General features: G+C 41.3%; 1 protein-coding gene across 1 annotated transcript; it reads left to right on the top strand.

The window, feature by feature from the left end:
- The first annotated feature begins 2,504 nt into the window (after positions 1 to 2,504).
- LOC141789573 (vitellogenin-2-like) lies at positions 2,505 to 11,555 on the top strand. The gene is made up of 34 exons (XM_074669053.1): positions 2,505 to 2,544; positions 3,541 to 3,561; positions 3,684 to 3,835; positions 3,960 to 4,211; positions 4,309 to 4,470; positions 4,558 to 4,706; positions 4,792 to 4,942; positions 5,039 to 5,196; positions 5,273 to 5,438; positions 5,522 to 5,647; positions 5,740 to 5,958; positions 6,063 to 6,280; positions 6,366 to 6,463; positions 6,546 to 6,670; positions 6,760 to 6,861; positions 6,962 to 7,081; positions 7,155 to 7,341; positions 7,416 to 7,509; positions 7,591 to 7,776; positions 7,861 to 7,999; positions 8,077 to 8,293; positions 8,394 to 8,836; positions 8,919 to 8,963; positions 9,048 to 9,116; positions 9,193 to 9,399; positions 9,484 to 9,626; positions 9,731 to 9,869; positions 9,974 to 10,103; positions 10,193 to 10,376; positions 10,466 to 10,560; positions 10,654 to 10,748; positions 10,853 to 11,018; positions 11,183 to 11,344; positions 11,433 to 11,555. Exons 1-34 carry the CDS (start codon positions 2,505 to 2,507, stop codon positions 11,543 to 11,545), a joined length of 5,073 nt encoding a protein of 1,690 aa, XP_074525154.1. The 3' UTR covers positions 11,546 to 11,555.
- Positions 11,556 to 15,883: the final 4,328 nt, after the last annotated feature.

Raw genomic sequence — 15,883 nt, forward strand, 5'->3', positions numbered from 1 at the left:
TCATAAATAAGACCTGGTATGATATATTAGCAGCTTGTCAATAAATACCAAGCTTTAATGTTTGGACAGCTACAAGTTGCCTTTTTTTATTATCATTATGGAAGTAGCAAGACACACCTATCAGAAGCCAAGGAGGTGAAATGTACACAAAGGAGGAACCTTTACAAATACCACATGATTATAAAGTGAAAACATGCACATTCCTCCTGTTTACCTTGGAACCTTGGATTACAAACTTGATGACAATAAAACTGAATTGACTATAAGCAGGATACCATATTTTTAACAAAAATAAAGACCATAAAGGAGTCCTAAGAAAATATTTTAAAAAATGTAAAAAAAAAAAAAAAAAAAAAAAAAAATTATACCGAACCTCTTTCAAAACTTCCTTTACATTTCAAGACAATGAAATTCACCTGCCAACAATTTGTAGTATCCCTTAAATAAAAAATAAAAGTTTAAAAGGAATAATATCAGTAATCATCCAGGGGATTTTGCTACAAGTGGAGGTTTAGTGCCTGAATGTTAACCACAAAGTTTGAGAGTTGGTTGAGTTTTGCCTAATGAACAAACAAAAGAAAACTACCTCAGAGTCTCTCTCCTCCCAGATCTGCTGACAGAGCTCTGGTCTCTCAGACGGACAGATATCAGCCCTGTTTAATACAAAAAAAAATAAATAAATAAATAAATTCTAAAAAAAAGGAGATCTATAGTGAATTAACTAAACCCTGTCAGAATTTAGCTGTCAAAACACACTCAGATAGATTGACAATCGTACACAAGCTGAAATGGTACAAAACAAAGTTAACAAGTTTGTTTTAGTCAAGATGTTACATATTCCTCACATGTGATTTTAACCTATCTTGGGGATTTTGTGGCACAATATCTTCAAACAATTGCCTTTCTGGAATTCCTTTCAAATTACGTATGTTTCAATCTGGCAATATAGTATTAACCTGTAAAATAAATAAATGACACTGTCAAAGAAGAACTGAAAAAAACAATCTTTAATGAATCAAGAACAAATAATTGTCATCGGGAAAAAGGTGCATTGAATGAGAAAGATGGAAAAAAAATTGCCTTGCCAATCATTAATATTATCAAGGTAGTTTCACTCCTTTATAAATATATTTTTCTTAATTGAATTGAGATTGATTGATTGATTGATTGATTGATTGATTGATTGATTGATTGATTGATTGATTGATTGACTGTACACAGAGCAGTACCTCTTACTGTGTATCTTTGCTCATTTCATCCTGAACATGTAAAGGTGTGCTTTTTGTGAAAAATAATCTCATCCTTCTGTTTCTGTTGGTTAAAGTAACCTATCAATTTTATTTTCAAATATTTTCAAAAAAAGTGAAAAACCAGCCAAGGCAGCTTTAAGCCTAGTAAGCAAGCATTTTGAACAGTGTTGTTGTTTTTGTCAGCACTTATACTGTAAAAGAAAAGCATCAGGGGTTAAATTCCCCCAAATATTTCAGCTTTAATGCTGTTTAAGTCTAACAGTGCTAGAAATCAAATCTAAGCCAACTTAATGTTGAAAACAAGTAAATAGATTGACTGAGGACAGTGTATGAATAACAGATCAGACTGGAAATCAGGGATCTCAGAAGCAAGGGGCAGTAGTATAACATGGGGTTTATATGTTTTTAAAATTCGATCAATCATGGAAATAAAGATGTTGGGCTTTTTTGCAAGTGACAATCATTTGTCTATCAAAGCGATCCCTCAGGGGAGACATAATCTGTAAATTTCACATAAAAAGGATTAAAACATACTTTTCAATATAAGACCAATACAAGAATATTTATCGGGCTTAAACTATCAGCCAAAGCATGAAAAGAATATACAACATGCATCTCTGGTGAATCGTGATAAAATATCACTCATTATTATAACCTCGTGAGTTTTCATAAAATTTGTTTAGAATTAAATTTTTAGTTCAATGACTGTGAAACATTGTAGTATTGGAGCTTCTCAAAGATTGCCTAACATGGCCTTTTGGATAGTCAATAGTTCTTGGATTCGACCGGTCATGACACAATGACATTTTGTAGAAATTCTGGAGCTGCTGAATGTTTACCTAAACCCTGATATGGTACTCTTTTTTTTTCTAAATCAAAGTAAAATGCATGTTTGTTTTTTTTTTTGTTTTTTTTTTGTTTTTAAGTTAAACGTTCAAAACAAATCCCTTTGCATAACTTCACAACATTGTGTTTTATCTGCTCAGGTGTTGGTCATGGGAGAGAGGAGATGCATGTATTTGGGACACCAGCTTGTTTGTGTTAGTGAAGCCAAGGGTCAGGTTGGGATCACTTTGACATTTGTCATTTGTATTTCATTCTGTTTGTCCCCGTTGTTTGAGCTGTTTGTTTAGGGCACACTCAAATTAGTGATGCTGGATTTTTTTTATCAGGTAATGATGCAAGCAGTGAGCAAACAGTGTAAAAGGATTTAAAAAGATGCCTTTGTTTACAGATGTCTTACAACCACCAGCCATGAGGGTGTTTGTGCTTGCTCTCACTGTGGCCGTTGCGGGTATGTCTTTGTTATTTGTTTAAAAAAAAATTACCCTAAAATTTAATTCAAATTATGTTTTGTTGCAGGGGGGATGATCTTGTGTTTTTAACCTCAAGGAGAAAATAATTACAATGTTTTAATATAACCACAGCTTTATTTAACAGTATGTTGTTAGTACACCATGTAAAATAGATTGGGGTTCCTTAAATTTAATCAACAAGGACAAATCATTTCGATGGAAAACATATTTAGATTTTTGTCCTCTACCTTTTTTTGTCTTATATTGGTTATTGGCTATTGGTTTTTAATCAACATTTTTATTTATCTATTTGACTTTAACCTTTATTTAACCTGAAAGGGTTTAAAAAACCTCTTTTCAAGAGTGTCCTGGCCAAGACACCAGCAAATGTATGTAGTTACAACAGAGACAAATACAAATGTCTCTCTCAAAACAACAAGTATACATAATATCAACCCCTAGGATTAAAAAAAATGACTTGATACATCAGACAAAATCTACATCTACCTCCAAATTAGCATCCAATGAGCCCAGCTCACCAAGTTTCAAGTCAAGGAGCAGAAAACTTACGAGCTTTTTCCCCAAGTTACATACTGAGTCTCTGAGCAGACAGTATCAATGTAGGTAGGGAGATAAGAGAGAAGAAGATCTCAAATAAGTTTATAAATGAAACTACACAATTATTTTAGGCTGTTTGACAACAGAGGAGACTAACCTACACAAGAATAAAGCAAGCACTGTTTAGATATTGCTGTAGGTTGGTGATGACCCTCAAAGCTTAACGATACACAGTATCAAGAGCGTGCAAGCTTCAAACAAAGGAGAAAAAACATTACCTTAACACAGACAATGAAGTGTCAGCAACAAGTTTCCTTAAGGCCTTAAATTCAAGGCAGGATCTGAATCTAAAATAAAAACCCAACTTTAGTTCCAATCTTTTTACAAGCTGCTGAATGTGATGAGTAGTAATTCACTCTTTTCCCCCTCTTTCTCAGCCTGCTACCAAGTCAGCTTCGGTGAGTTTTTTCTCTTTTGAAATTTGGAAAAAGCAACCATACTGTTTACACAGTTCATATTTTTGAGTTTTAAATTTTTTGATCTACAAATTTATCCTGTGTTTATATTTTGATTTTTCTAGTCCCAGAGTTTGCTCATGGAAAGACCTACGTGTACAAATATGAAGCTTTTCTCATGGGAGGTCTACCTGAGGAGGGTCTGGCTCGTGCTGGAGTGAAAGTCCTGAGCAAAGTTTTTATCAGTGAAGCAGTTGCTGGCACCTTCATGCTAAAGGTAACTAATGTTGTCAAATTTGAATTGATACCCAATTGACAATAATGTGCCATAATATTTCCCTGTAGATTACCATTCGTGGTTAAAGCTGTTGCACTTTTCTTTCTTTCTTTTTTTTTTTTAGCTTGTGGAGCCTGAGATCTTTGAGTACAGCGGCATCTGGCCAAAGGATGCTTTCATCCCAGCCCCAAAGCTCACCTCTGCCCTTGCTGCTCAGCTCTTGACACCCATTAAGTTTGAGTATGCGAACGGTGTTGTGGGCAAAGTGTTTGCACCTGCTGGCATCTCTACAACTGTGCTGAACATCTACAGAGGAATCCTCAACATCTTCCAGCTGAACATTAAGAAGACCCAGAATGTCTATGAGCTGCAAGAGGTTTAATTTTTGTCTTTGAGTTCCATCAACAAAATTATGCACTATTCAAACTGAACAACTGGATTTACAAATTTTGTAACTGTTCTATGTCCACCAGCCTGGAACTCAAGGTGTGTGCAAGACCCACTACATCATCAGTGAGGATGCAAAAGCTGAACGCATCATGCTGACCAAAACCAAGGACCTGAGCCAATGCCAGGAGAGAATCATGAAGGACATCGGCTTGGCTTACACAGAAAAATGTGTTGAGTGCGAGGCAGTGAGTAAAGCTATTTTATTGTCAGCCTTGTGGATTATAAATGTGGTGATACAAACTGTGATTACAAAACTGGTTTTGTTAACGCAGACAGGAAAGGCCATGAAGGGAGCCGCTGCTTTCAACTATGTCATGAAGCCAGCAGCCACAGGGGCCCTGATCTTGGAGGCAACTGCCACTGAGCTCATCCAGTTCTCACCATTCAACATCTTGAACGGAGCTGCCCAGATGGAGGCCAAGTGTGTAGTTTAATCATAGAGGAAAAGTGCTATAGTAGTGCTGCAAGACAATACACATTGATGTAGAGCTTGTGTGTTTTTATAGACAATTTCTGACATTCCTGGAGATTGAGAAGACCCCCGTAGAGCCAATCAGAGCTGAGTATCTGCACCGTGGATCCCTGCAGTATGAGTTTGGCAGTGAGCTTCTTCAAACACCCATCCAGCTTCTGAGGATCAGCAACGCCGAGGCTCAGGTGCTCAAATAAATATCTGTGTCATTAGTCATATCTATGCTGAATGCATCCCGTGGCAGCCGTCCTTGACATAGGGATTGTTTCATTTACTGACAGATTGTGGAAGTTTTGCACCACTTGGTGACTTACAATGTGGCCAAGGTCCATGAAGATGCTCCTCTGAAGTTCATCGAGCTCATCCAGCTGCTGCGTGTAGCCAGATACGAGAGCATTGAGGCCCTCTGGTCTCAGTTCAAAGCAAAACCCAATTACAGGTGACAGCAAAGCTCAAGAGAAGTTGCGACAAAAATGGATATGATAACATGCTAATATGATATTTTGTTTCACCAGGCACTGGATCCTGAATGCTATCCCTGCCATTGGTACTCATGCTCCACTGAGGTTCTTCAAGGAGAAGTTCATGGCTGATGAGCTGACTATGGTTGAAGCTGCTCAGGTGCTTCTGTCATCTGTGCACATGGTCACAGCTGACCTGGAGGCCATCAAGCTTGCTGAGGTAAGTGTTTAGATTTCTTTAGCAGCTGAAGTGTTGTTAGAACGGGGACACTAAATCAGCTCTTAACTTTCATCACTCTTCAGGTACTGGCCATGGAGCCCAAGATCCTGGCGAACCCAGTTCTTCGTGAGATTGTCATGCTGGGCTATGGCACCCTGGTTGCTAAATACTGTGCAGAGTACACAACCTGCCCAGCTGAACTTATAAGGGTAAATATCCTTAATGTATGTGTTTCTATTCTAACATCTTAAATTCAGTCACAAAAAATCAAGAGCACCACCTTTCTCTATTTCTCCCACAGCCCGTCCATGAGCTTGTTGTACAGGCTGTTGCAAGAAACGAAATAGAGGAGCTTGTTCTGGCTCTCAAAGTTCTGGGTAATGCTGGACATCCTTCCAGTCTCAAGCCAATCATGAAGCTCCTGCCTGGCTTCGGCAGTGCTGCTGCTAGTCTGCCACTGAGAGTTCACATTGATGCTGTTCTGGCCCTGAGGAACATTGCTAAGAAGGAGCCTAAGATAGTAAGACAACATGTTTGGATTCCTTTCCTCAATATTAATTTACACATTTTAGAGCAGTTTTGAAAGCTGTAGGTTTATTCTCAACATTCATCTTTGTGAAACAGATCCAGGACACTGCTGTTCAGCTGTTCATGGACAAGGCCCTCCATCCAGAGCTCCGTATGGTTGCTGCTATTGTGCTGTTTGAGACCAGGCTGCCAATGGGTCTTGTAACAACTCTGGCTGACAACCTTCTGAAGGAAACAAATATGCAGGTGGCTAGCTTTGTCTACTCTTACATCAAGGCCATGACCAAGAACACTGCCCCTGACTTTGCCTCTGTGTAAGCATGACAGTATTCCTCTTTGCATTTTTTTCATTTCCTAACATTCAGCAGTTTCATTTTACATTACAATATCCTACTTCAGTGCTGCAGCCTGCAATGTTGCTGTGAAGATCCTGAGCCCCAAATTTGACAGGCTGTGCTACCACTACAGCAAATCACTCTATGTCGATGCCTACCACAGTAAGAGAATGAGAAATAAATCAATGCAATCAAAGTGTTTGGAGCAAAATATTACAATGTGACATTTTTATGTGCCCTGCAGGCCCATGGATGATGGGTGCAGCTGCAAGTGCCTTCTACATCAATGATGCTGCAACTCTTTTGCCAAGAGCTGTTCTGGCCAAAGCTCGCACCTACTTTGCTGGAGCTTATGCTGATGTGTTAGAAGTATGACAATCATAAATGATCATGGCTGGACTACATATCTGTAAAACTATAAAACAACTATCAATTGCTTCATTTTTCTTTTGTTAAAGTTTGGTGTGAGAACTGAGGGCATCCAGGAGGCCCTTCTGAAATACCATGAGGCTCCTGAGAATGCTGATAGGATCACCAAGATGAAAGAAGTTATGAAGGCCGTAAGTTGTAATACTTGGTAAAATGTTTCAACTCCATCATGTACATGTAGTAATGTTCATAGAGGCTTAAGCGTTTGGGGTTTTATTTTCTCTCACACAGATCTCTGAGTGGAGGGCTGATCCTTCCAGCAAGCCCCTGGCATCTATGTACGTGAAATTCTTTGGACAGGAAATCGCCTTTGCCAACATCGACAGAGCCATTGTTGATCAGATCATTGAGGTATGCAGCATAACAGAGGAAGATCACTTCATGATCATTGCATCATAAACATAACAGAATTCTTTATCTATAGCTTGCCAGTGGACCAGCCATTCACAGATATGGAAGAGAAGTTTTGGATGGTCTGCTTGCTGGGTTCACATTTCACTATGCAAAACCAATGCTGGTTGCCGAGATTCGTCGCATCATTCCCACTGTTGTCGGTCTGCCTATGGAGCTCAGTTTCTACACCGCTGCAGTGGCTGCTGCCGCTGTTGAATGTAAGGTCCTCTTCTGTAGTTTGACTGTTTCTGATTGGAGCATTTTTTCTTTTAATAATGACTTTTTTTTTCAGTCCAAGCCGAGGTGACACCACCCTTGCCAGAGAACTTCCACGCAGCCCAGCTTCTGAAGTCTGATATTAACATGAGGGCTGCCATTGCTCCCAGGTAAACCTAGTGTTGCTTTTTTATCCCCAGTATCTTGAAGCATTTTTCACCCTTAAAGCTGATGTTCTTTGCCCTTTTCAGTGTTTCCATGCATACCTACGCAGTCATGGGAGTGAACACTGCCTTCATCCAGGCAGCTCTGCTCTCAAGAGCCAGAGTCCACACAATCGTTCCTGCCAAGATAGAAGCAAGAGTCGACATGATCAAGGGCAACTTCAAGCTTCAATTCCTGCCTGTTCAGGGCATCGACAAGATTGCAACCGCTCTGTATGTGTTCATTCTTTTTCCAGTTCAATGCATCAGTACATTTTAGGATATAGTTGCTTTAACAGTATTCATTTTATCCAACAGCGTTGAAACTTTTGCCGTTGCAAGAAATGTTGAAGACCTCGCTGCTGCTAAATTCACACCCATGATTCCTGTTGAAGCTCAGACACAGCTGTCAAGGGAGAGATTCACCTCAAGGACTTCCAGGATGTCATCCTCTCTGGTTAGTGGCATGGACCTCAACACAAACAGCTACACTTTTTGAGAATTCTTGTGGTAACCTCTGTTCTGGTTTTACAGTCCACATCATCTGAAATCCTCCATGTTGACCTGCCAAGGAAAATTATTGACAAACTGAAATTACCAAGGGCCTTTGAAAAGAAGATGTGTGCTGCATTTGAAACCTTCGGAATCAAGGCATGCACCGAGATTGAGTCTCGCAATGCTGCCTTCATCAAGGACTGCCCACTGTATGCCATAATTGGGAAACATGCTGTCTTTGTTGAGGTTGCACCAGGCAAGTGTCTTAGATGAAAGAATTGCCAATGATTATGAAAAGGTTGTAGAAGTTTAACGTCTCCTTTTATTTTGTTTTGTTTTGTTTTGTTTATTTGTAGCTGCTGGACCAATTGTTGAGAAGATTGAAATTGAAATTCAGATTGGAGATAAAGCCGCAGAAAGAATCATCAAAGTGATCAACGTGAGCGAGGAAGAAGAGATTCTGGGGGACAAAAATGTCCTGATGAAACTTGAGAAAATCCTGGTACCTGGTTTTAAGAATGCCACATCCACCTCTTCAAGCTCCAGCAGCTCCAGCTCCAGCAGATCTCGCCTCAGCAGCTCCAGCTCTTCATCAGCTTCGTCCAGGTCTTCATCTAGCTCTTCTCGCTCCATTCGCAAGACGGTTGACCTTAATGCTCCCATCAGCAAAAAAACCAAGAGTGTGAAGAGCATCTCTTCCAGCAGCTCCTCCAGCAGACGTTCATCTATCAGGGCAAGCAAAAGCCTTTCAAGTTCTAGCTCTAGCTCCAGCTCTTCAAGATCCAGCTCTTTATCTAAGGTGAGACACCTTTGAACTTGTAAAGAAACAGTATTACTGGAAACACCGTTCATAACATAATTCACTTTTTCTTCCACTGCAGCAAGAACTCTATAAGATGACGTTCAAAAAGAACCATGTCCACCAGGTAATTCTAAGGTTAAATAGGATTTGACCACTCCATCACTCCCTTTGTCCAGACATGCTTGATGTATCGTGTCTTTGTTTGCAGCATGCCGTGTCCACAGAGCGTGTCAACAGCAAGAGCAGTGCCTCCAGCTTTGAAGCAACTTACAATAAAGTAAGCCATCCAAAGAAGCCATCTTCAGTTTCCTGAATTCAGAAAATAACCAGCTTACTAATCTTTTTCCTTTTAGGTCAAGTACCTCCAGAGTAAACTCACTCCTGCAGTGACCATTCTTGTCCGTGCTGTGAGAGCTGACCACAAGGCTCAGGGATTCCAGATTGCAGCATACCTTGACAAAGAAACCGCTAGACTGCAGGTCATTTTTGCCAACCTGGCCGAGGACAACCACTGGAGGATGTGTGCTGATGGTGTGATGCTGAGCTACCACAAGTTTATGGTACAAGCTACATGCTTGTCATGAGTTTGAAACAGCGGACAAAAGGTTGCAGGGTTTAAAATCTCTGGTTTAAATTCCTCACAGGCCAAGATTGCCTGGGGCATTGAGTGCAAAGAATACGAGACTGAGATCACAGCTGAGACCGGTGTTGTAGGCAAAGAGCCGGCATTCCGTCTGAAGCTGACCTGGGACAAACTTCCAAAGAGCATGAAACGCTACGCAAAGGAGTAATGTCTCAACTTACTGATAGTGTTTCTTTAGCATGATTTTATTTTACAATCTAACCTGTGTTTATAACTTTAAAATAAACTCACTCTTTCTGTCTTGCTAGGCTCTCTGAGTACATCTCCTACATTGTGAAGGAGGGTGAACTGAGCATGGCCAAGGTCAAGAATGTTCGCAAACAGATCAAACTGACTGTGGCTGTCGCCTCTGAAACAAGCCTGAACGTTGTGCTGAATACACCAAAGGTGCTGTTTTATTAATACTTTAACGATAAGAAGATGTCTGGCACTAACTTTGTGAACTAGTTTGAATGGACGTTCTTAATAAACATTATGATTCTACGTCACAGAGGACAATCTACAAACTGGCTATGGGTCTCCCTATTGCTCTGCCATTTGAAGAAACTGCTGCTGAGCTGGAAGCATACCAGGATAACATCGCTGAGAAGATTTCCTACATGATCACCAAAGCTCATTCAGGTGAAATAAGATGAGAGGAAGATGTTTCGTTATAGGCATCTTGCTTTGCAATTGGCAGCCTAATTGATTACTTCTTTCTTTCACTCCAGCTGAGTGCACCATAGTCAACAACAAACTGGTCACATTCAACAACAGGAAGTACAAGAACGAAATGCCCCACTCTTGCTACCAGGTTTTGGCTCAAGACTGCACCAAGGAACTTAAGTTCATAGTCCTGTTGAAGAGGGACCAAGCACAGGAACAGAGCCAGATCACTGTGAAGATTGCAAACATGTAAGACAAAACTGGGAGAGCTGCCATAAAAAGAGAATGATTTAACGTCTGAAAACTCTCTTAATGTGTTTTCATTGCTTTTTTTACAGTGATGTGGACATGTATCCAAGGGACGGTGTTATTATGGTGAAGGTTAATGGCATTGAAATTCCCATCAACAACCTTCCTTATCAGCATCCTGAAGGTATGTTTTTCAAGTTATCCAAATCCTACTGCCAGGCTAGATTTGCTTATTTGTTGAAAGTCAAATGAGAAATTTATATATTCTCCATTTTAGCCAAAATTCAGATCAGACAGAGAGGTCAGGGAATTGCACTCCATGCTCCAAGCCATGGTCTTCAGGAAGTCTACTTTGGCATGAACACATGGAAGGTGACACACAAAACTGACTGCATCTCATAGACCTGGTTTTGTTTTGTTTTCTCTTTGGGTTTTTTGTGTTTCATGACTGCTCAGCTGTTTGGGTTGTTTTTCAGGTTAAAGTTGTAGACTGGATGAGAGGACAGACTTGTGGACTCTGTGGAAAGGCTGACGGTGAATTCAGACAGGAGTACCGCACACCCAATGGACGTCTGACCAAGGACGCAGTCAGTTATGCTCATTCCTGGGTAATGTCTGGAAAGAGCTGCAGAGAGGACTATGGTAACTCTAACATACACCTTGTTCATTTCACCTTGTGTCTCAACAAAAGCACTCATACTAAAAAAGGGGGAAATGTGGCCTGGAGAGAAATTTGACTGATGGTCACAAAAAAAATTTTTTTAGATACTAAATCTTTTTTTTAACCCTCTTTTCAACCTCTTCAGGCTGCTACATGAAGCTTGAATCCGTGAAGCTGGAGAAACAGGTTGTCCTCCATGGTGAAGAGTCCAAATGCTACTCTGTTGAACCTGTCCTGCGCTGTCTCCCAGGCTGCGTCCCAGTCAGGACCACCACTGTCAATGTTGGCTACCACTGCCTGCCTATTGGTAAGTTTGTAAGGATTAACAGCAGACTCACATTACATCTGTCCACTTTTGTACAGTGCCTAAGTTCTGCACAATCCTTCTGTTTCAGACACAAACATGAGCCGATCTGAAGGTCTGAGCAGTATCTATGAGAAGAGCGTTGACCTGAGGGAAACAGCAGAAGCCCACCTAGCCTGTCGCTGCACTGCTCAGTGTGCTTAATCTCATTTCCTTCAGTCTGACACTGTTGTACTCTTTGTTTTAATGCAGTTATGTTCAATTATTGATTCAACTGTAAATTTCAATAAATTGTGGAAGCAAGTGAAAGAGCTTTTGTTCGATTTTTTTTGACAAAAAAAGTAAGTTATGTTGGTCCAAAGGTATCTTCAAGATCACATTACGATCAGTGAACCTATCTTTGACTTACCGAGTTGGAGGTATGACCCCCGATCATTATGTGCAAACTGACAGGTGGCATGGTGAGGCAGGTCTTGTTATTGTGAGCTAACAAGCAATAAAACAATCATCTGCATAATAGTAAAGCTACACCATATCATTATAGTAAAAGCTCAGTAATGTTTTTGTTGTAATGTCAACTCTTACTTGGTCAGCTTTTGCTTGCCCTGAGAGACTTCTCTAGCACGGTTTAGCTCATGCACGAGCACAAGCATGTGTATGAACCGTGATGGGACCACTTGTCTTGACATTCATTTTAAACAATAGCGAGGGTGTTAGAGGGCTTGTCAGACCAAAACAACTTAACAAAAGCCAAAAAGTCTGCGAAGGTGTAGCAGTGCTCTCTGTGTCTTATTTTATGGAGTACCTAGAGTAGGGAGTGACCACAAGTAAAGTTAAAGCTTATGGGGAAGAATAATTTATTGTTTGTGTGTGTGTGTGTGTGTGTGTGTGTGTGTGTGTGTGTGTGTGTGTGTGTGTGTGTGTGTGTGTGTGTGTGTGTGTGTGTGTGACTAATAATTCAATTTAGTCATTTACTTTGGTAAAGGTTAAGAATATGTATCAGTTAAAGAAATAAAGAAATTAGGATAAATCAAGAGAGCATAGGAAGATGTGTGGAATAGCTCCCTGCAGATAAAGAAGAAGTGGGGCCAATCACCTCCCTTAATGAATGCCAATCACAGATTGCAAACAGAGACAGAGGATGGCCTGGAGCCAACAAGAGTGGAGACAATACCTGAAGAGCCAATGAGAAGACGCCTCAACCTACATTTCTTGGTACTATCTGTTAGATTATAAGGAACAGGAGAGGGGGCTCAGACTGTGGGCTTACCACAGAGCACATGGTGTTGTAGTCAGGGCTGCATAATCTGAACCCTTAGATCTTTGTAAACCATATTTTGATGTACTGTTGATAAATTTGTGTTCAACTGAGAACCAGGATGCATCCTGATCCTTTAACCCCATTAACAAACTGCATGGAAAGAGGTGAGAGGAGCATGGAGTTAGTTTAATAAATATTAAGGTGTTCTGGTGAGACAGGTAGTATCTCATTTCCAACACCTCTCAAATATTTTTGTCAGAAACAGAGACTGTAGCTATCGTTTAGACCTGGTGGATTCAATGCAAGATTAAAGACTTTGTCAACATTACCCCCCAAAAAACTCTGAACAGGCCAAGATAGCCTTCATGATTTCCCATTTAGGAGGAAGAGCAGCGGCCTGGGCCACTGATGAATGGGCTAGGAACTCTACAGTTTGCACATCTCTTTCAGCTTTTACAGACACTTTGAGTAAGGTTTTTGACCACACTACTCCTTATCGGGATCATCATTTAAAGCAGAATCAGTGACAATGCCATCGAATTCAGGACTCTAGCAGCAGACAGTGGGTGGAATGATGCTTTTCTATATGGACTATCTGATCCCATTAAGGACCAATTAGCCGCATTGGACAAACCCAAAGATTCTGAGCTAAGGAAGGACGTCTCTTCACTTTCTGCTCTCACCAAGGGGGGCACTCTGTCACCTCTCAGGGTGGGGGAAGACTGGTGTTGCAGCAGACTGTTCACCATGAAAGTTTGGCGCCCTCTAGCAGCCTGGAGGAACCAATGCAGCTGGGGCGTGCCAAATTGACTCATGCAGAGAGACTTTGGCTGTTTTCGAATTCGCATACTATACTAGCAGTGCCTACTGATTCGACCAAAATGCAGTATGCAGTATGTAGTATGCGAACAAATGTCAGAGTTGTAGTATGAGAAAAACACCCGGATGACGTACTGAATTGGGAAAAATCCACAGTATGCATCGGACCAGTCTGCTTCGCATACTGTTACCCACAATGCAACGCGCCTGGTCCCATATCAGAAGTGAAAATGGCGGAGAGCGTAGCAACAACAACCGGAGTAGCAGAGGAATATAAATTTAAGAGCCACTTCTTTTTGAGCTTTAAATCCTCATCATCTCCACCACTGAAAGTTAATATAAAATGCTCTCTCTGGCAATATATTTGCAGATAAGTTACTCGTGGTTTGTTTATTTTCTACATTTTCAATAAAGTTTTTTGGGGAAAAAAGTCAGCCGTAGCCAACTTCCGTTTTCTTCAAACTGAAGACCAGCGTAGCATACTACAAAAATTAACCCAACTGAACAGTCATACTACATACTGTTTATGAAAGTAGTATGTAGTAGGCAGTGCCTACTACATACTACTTTCATAAGCAGTATGAAGTAGGCGAATTCGAAAACAGCCAGTGTCGACTGAAAGAGGGGAGGTGCTTCTACTGCGGGGAGCTAGGGCATCTTCTGGCAGGCTGTCTGGCTAGAGGTCCTTCTGCTGTGACTAGAAGGGCACTGGTGAACAGGTTTAAGTCCACTGATTACCCTTCTCTATTCTGACATAGGTCAGAATAGAGATTAAGAGACAAACCATGATTCAAGATGCTCTGGTACACTCTGGGGCTGATGAAAGTTGATTGGACTGGGGTTTAGCCAGAAAGTGGGGATTGCATGTTACTCCTCTAGCACAACTGTTAAAAGCAAGTGCACTTGACGGTATTCTTTGTTTAAAGTGATCCACATAACCAAGCCTGTTGAAATGATCATAGAGGAAAGTCACAAAGAAGAGATCAGTTTTCACTTTTTCAACTTAGCTCAACATCCCCTTGCCAGATCGTTGTGTCATGTGTTGCCCATTAAGTCTTAGTCCATGAATATGATCTACCAAGTTTTTGCCGCCTTGCGTGATTTTTTGTTCCTACTTTGAGAGTTTTTTCCTTAATTAAAAGACTTTGATTTCTTTCTCCAGTTGTACATTTGGGTCTTTTTGTGCATCTGTCATGCTCCTCATGATGCATTCATCAGAAGGGGCCACCTGGATACATGTCAGCCACTACAGTAATGCTGAATTGCCCCCTGAGTTTCTCCAAGAGCAGATGATAAAGCGCTCTCCTACACCCTTTACGGGTGTCCAAAGTCAGGGTAAAAAGATCCAGTTATCACATCTGTTTACCCTGTTCACCTGCAACTATGAAATGCAGAAACATTTACAGAGGTCTCGTACGGTGCCATATTTTGGTATTTAGAGTCACCTGGTGGACAAACAGGGACAGGACTAAAGAGGCAACACTTCTGCCCAAACATCTCAGGGGAGAAGAGAAGAAGAAAAAACTAAAGCAGTGAAACACTTGAGAGTTGACGTTAACTTCTGTAAAGCACGACATGACAAAGTCCCAGCTCTCCTTTTTCTTTTTCCTTGGTGTATCCCCTTCAAGCATCCACCTCTGTGTCATTTAGCTATGCCCTTGTTCCAGTTCCTGCTCCAAAGAGGTTCTCCTCAGAAAGTGGCTTGAACAAGGGGCAGTCCAAACTACTTCTGCTAAGATCTCCTTTTACAGTCCAATCAAACATCAGTCAATCTTTGAAAGATTTCTTTTTCTCATTTTGGTTTTTACGGAGGTCACATTTTGTGGTTGTTTTCTAAAAAAGCCCAAAAGAGCAGCTGAAAAACAATGAGCTGTGGTTTCAACAGCACGACAGGAGAGTGTGTGAAAGCTTTGGAGATCACAATCAATGCCTGCTGCCTCTCCCTGGTAATCCAACGGCCCTGCCCGGCTGTTCCCTGCAATCTCATCCTCGACCCTCCGAACCTCTGACCCATGTTCCCTGAGGTCTCCCTGGGGATAATGAAGGGGTCGAGGAAAGAGAGGACCGCAGAGAACTTCCATCTTTTTCCTGGCTCTGCCCCTGCCCCTGCTTCTCCCTCCTCTCTATCAGGCTCAAAACTCCACTGAGAAAAACACAGTCAGACTCAGTGATAGCTGAAATCCAGCTGGGAAGGAATATTTACAGAGCTTACCTTCAAAACCTGTCTCCTCAGCAACTTACACCCAAGCCTGCTCCTTTTTTTCCGGTCTCTGTAGAGTACACACGTCGTATTGTACAACTCTGGATGATGACACACCGCACAGATTATTTTCTCCTCCATCTCCCGGCGGGGTTGGAGTCGGAGCAGGTGGCGGTTGCCCCCCAGCGTCATCAGATCAATGACGATGTTGGGGAATGTCATCGCTGATTGGCTGCCGCGGCACACGCCTTCAAGCGAATTT

The sequence above is a fragment of the Halichoeres trimaculatus genome, unplaced genomic scaffold (assembly GCF_033239565.1).
Source record: "Halichoeres trimaculatus isolate MK-OKI-2021-1 unplaced genomic scaffold, fHalTri1.1 fHalTri1_scaffold_4, whole genome shotgun sequence".
NCBI lineage: Eukaryota > Metazoa > Chordata > Actinopteri > Labriformes > Labridae > Halichoeres > Halichoeres trimaculatus.

Excerpts from the sequence above, each read along its gene's own strand:
- LOC141789573 (XM_074669053.1), top strand. The coding sequence starts at position 2,505 with ATGAGGGTGTTTGTGCTTGCTCTCACTGTGGCCGTTGCGG. Across the intron at positions 4,471-4,557 it reads AATGTGTTGAGTGCGAGGCA|ACAGGAAAGGCCATGAAGGG; the intron begins GTGAGTAAAGCT and ends TTGTTAACGCAG. Across the intron at positions 5,439-5,521 it reads AGGCCATCAAGCTTGCTGAG|GTACTGGCCATGGAGCCCAA; the intron begins GTAAGTGTTTAG and ends ATCACTCTTCAG.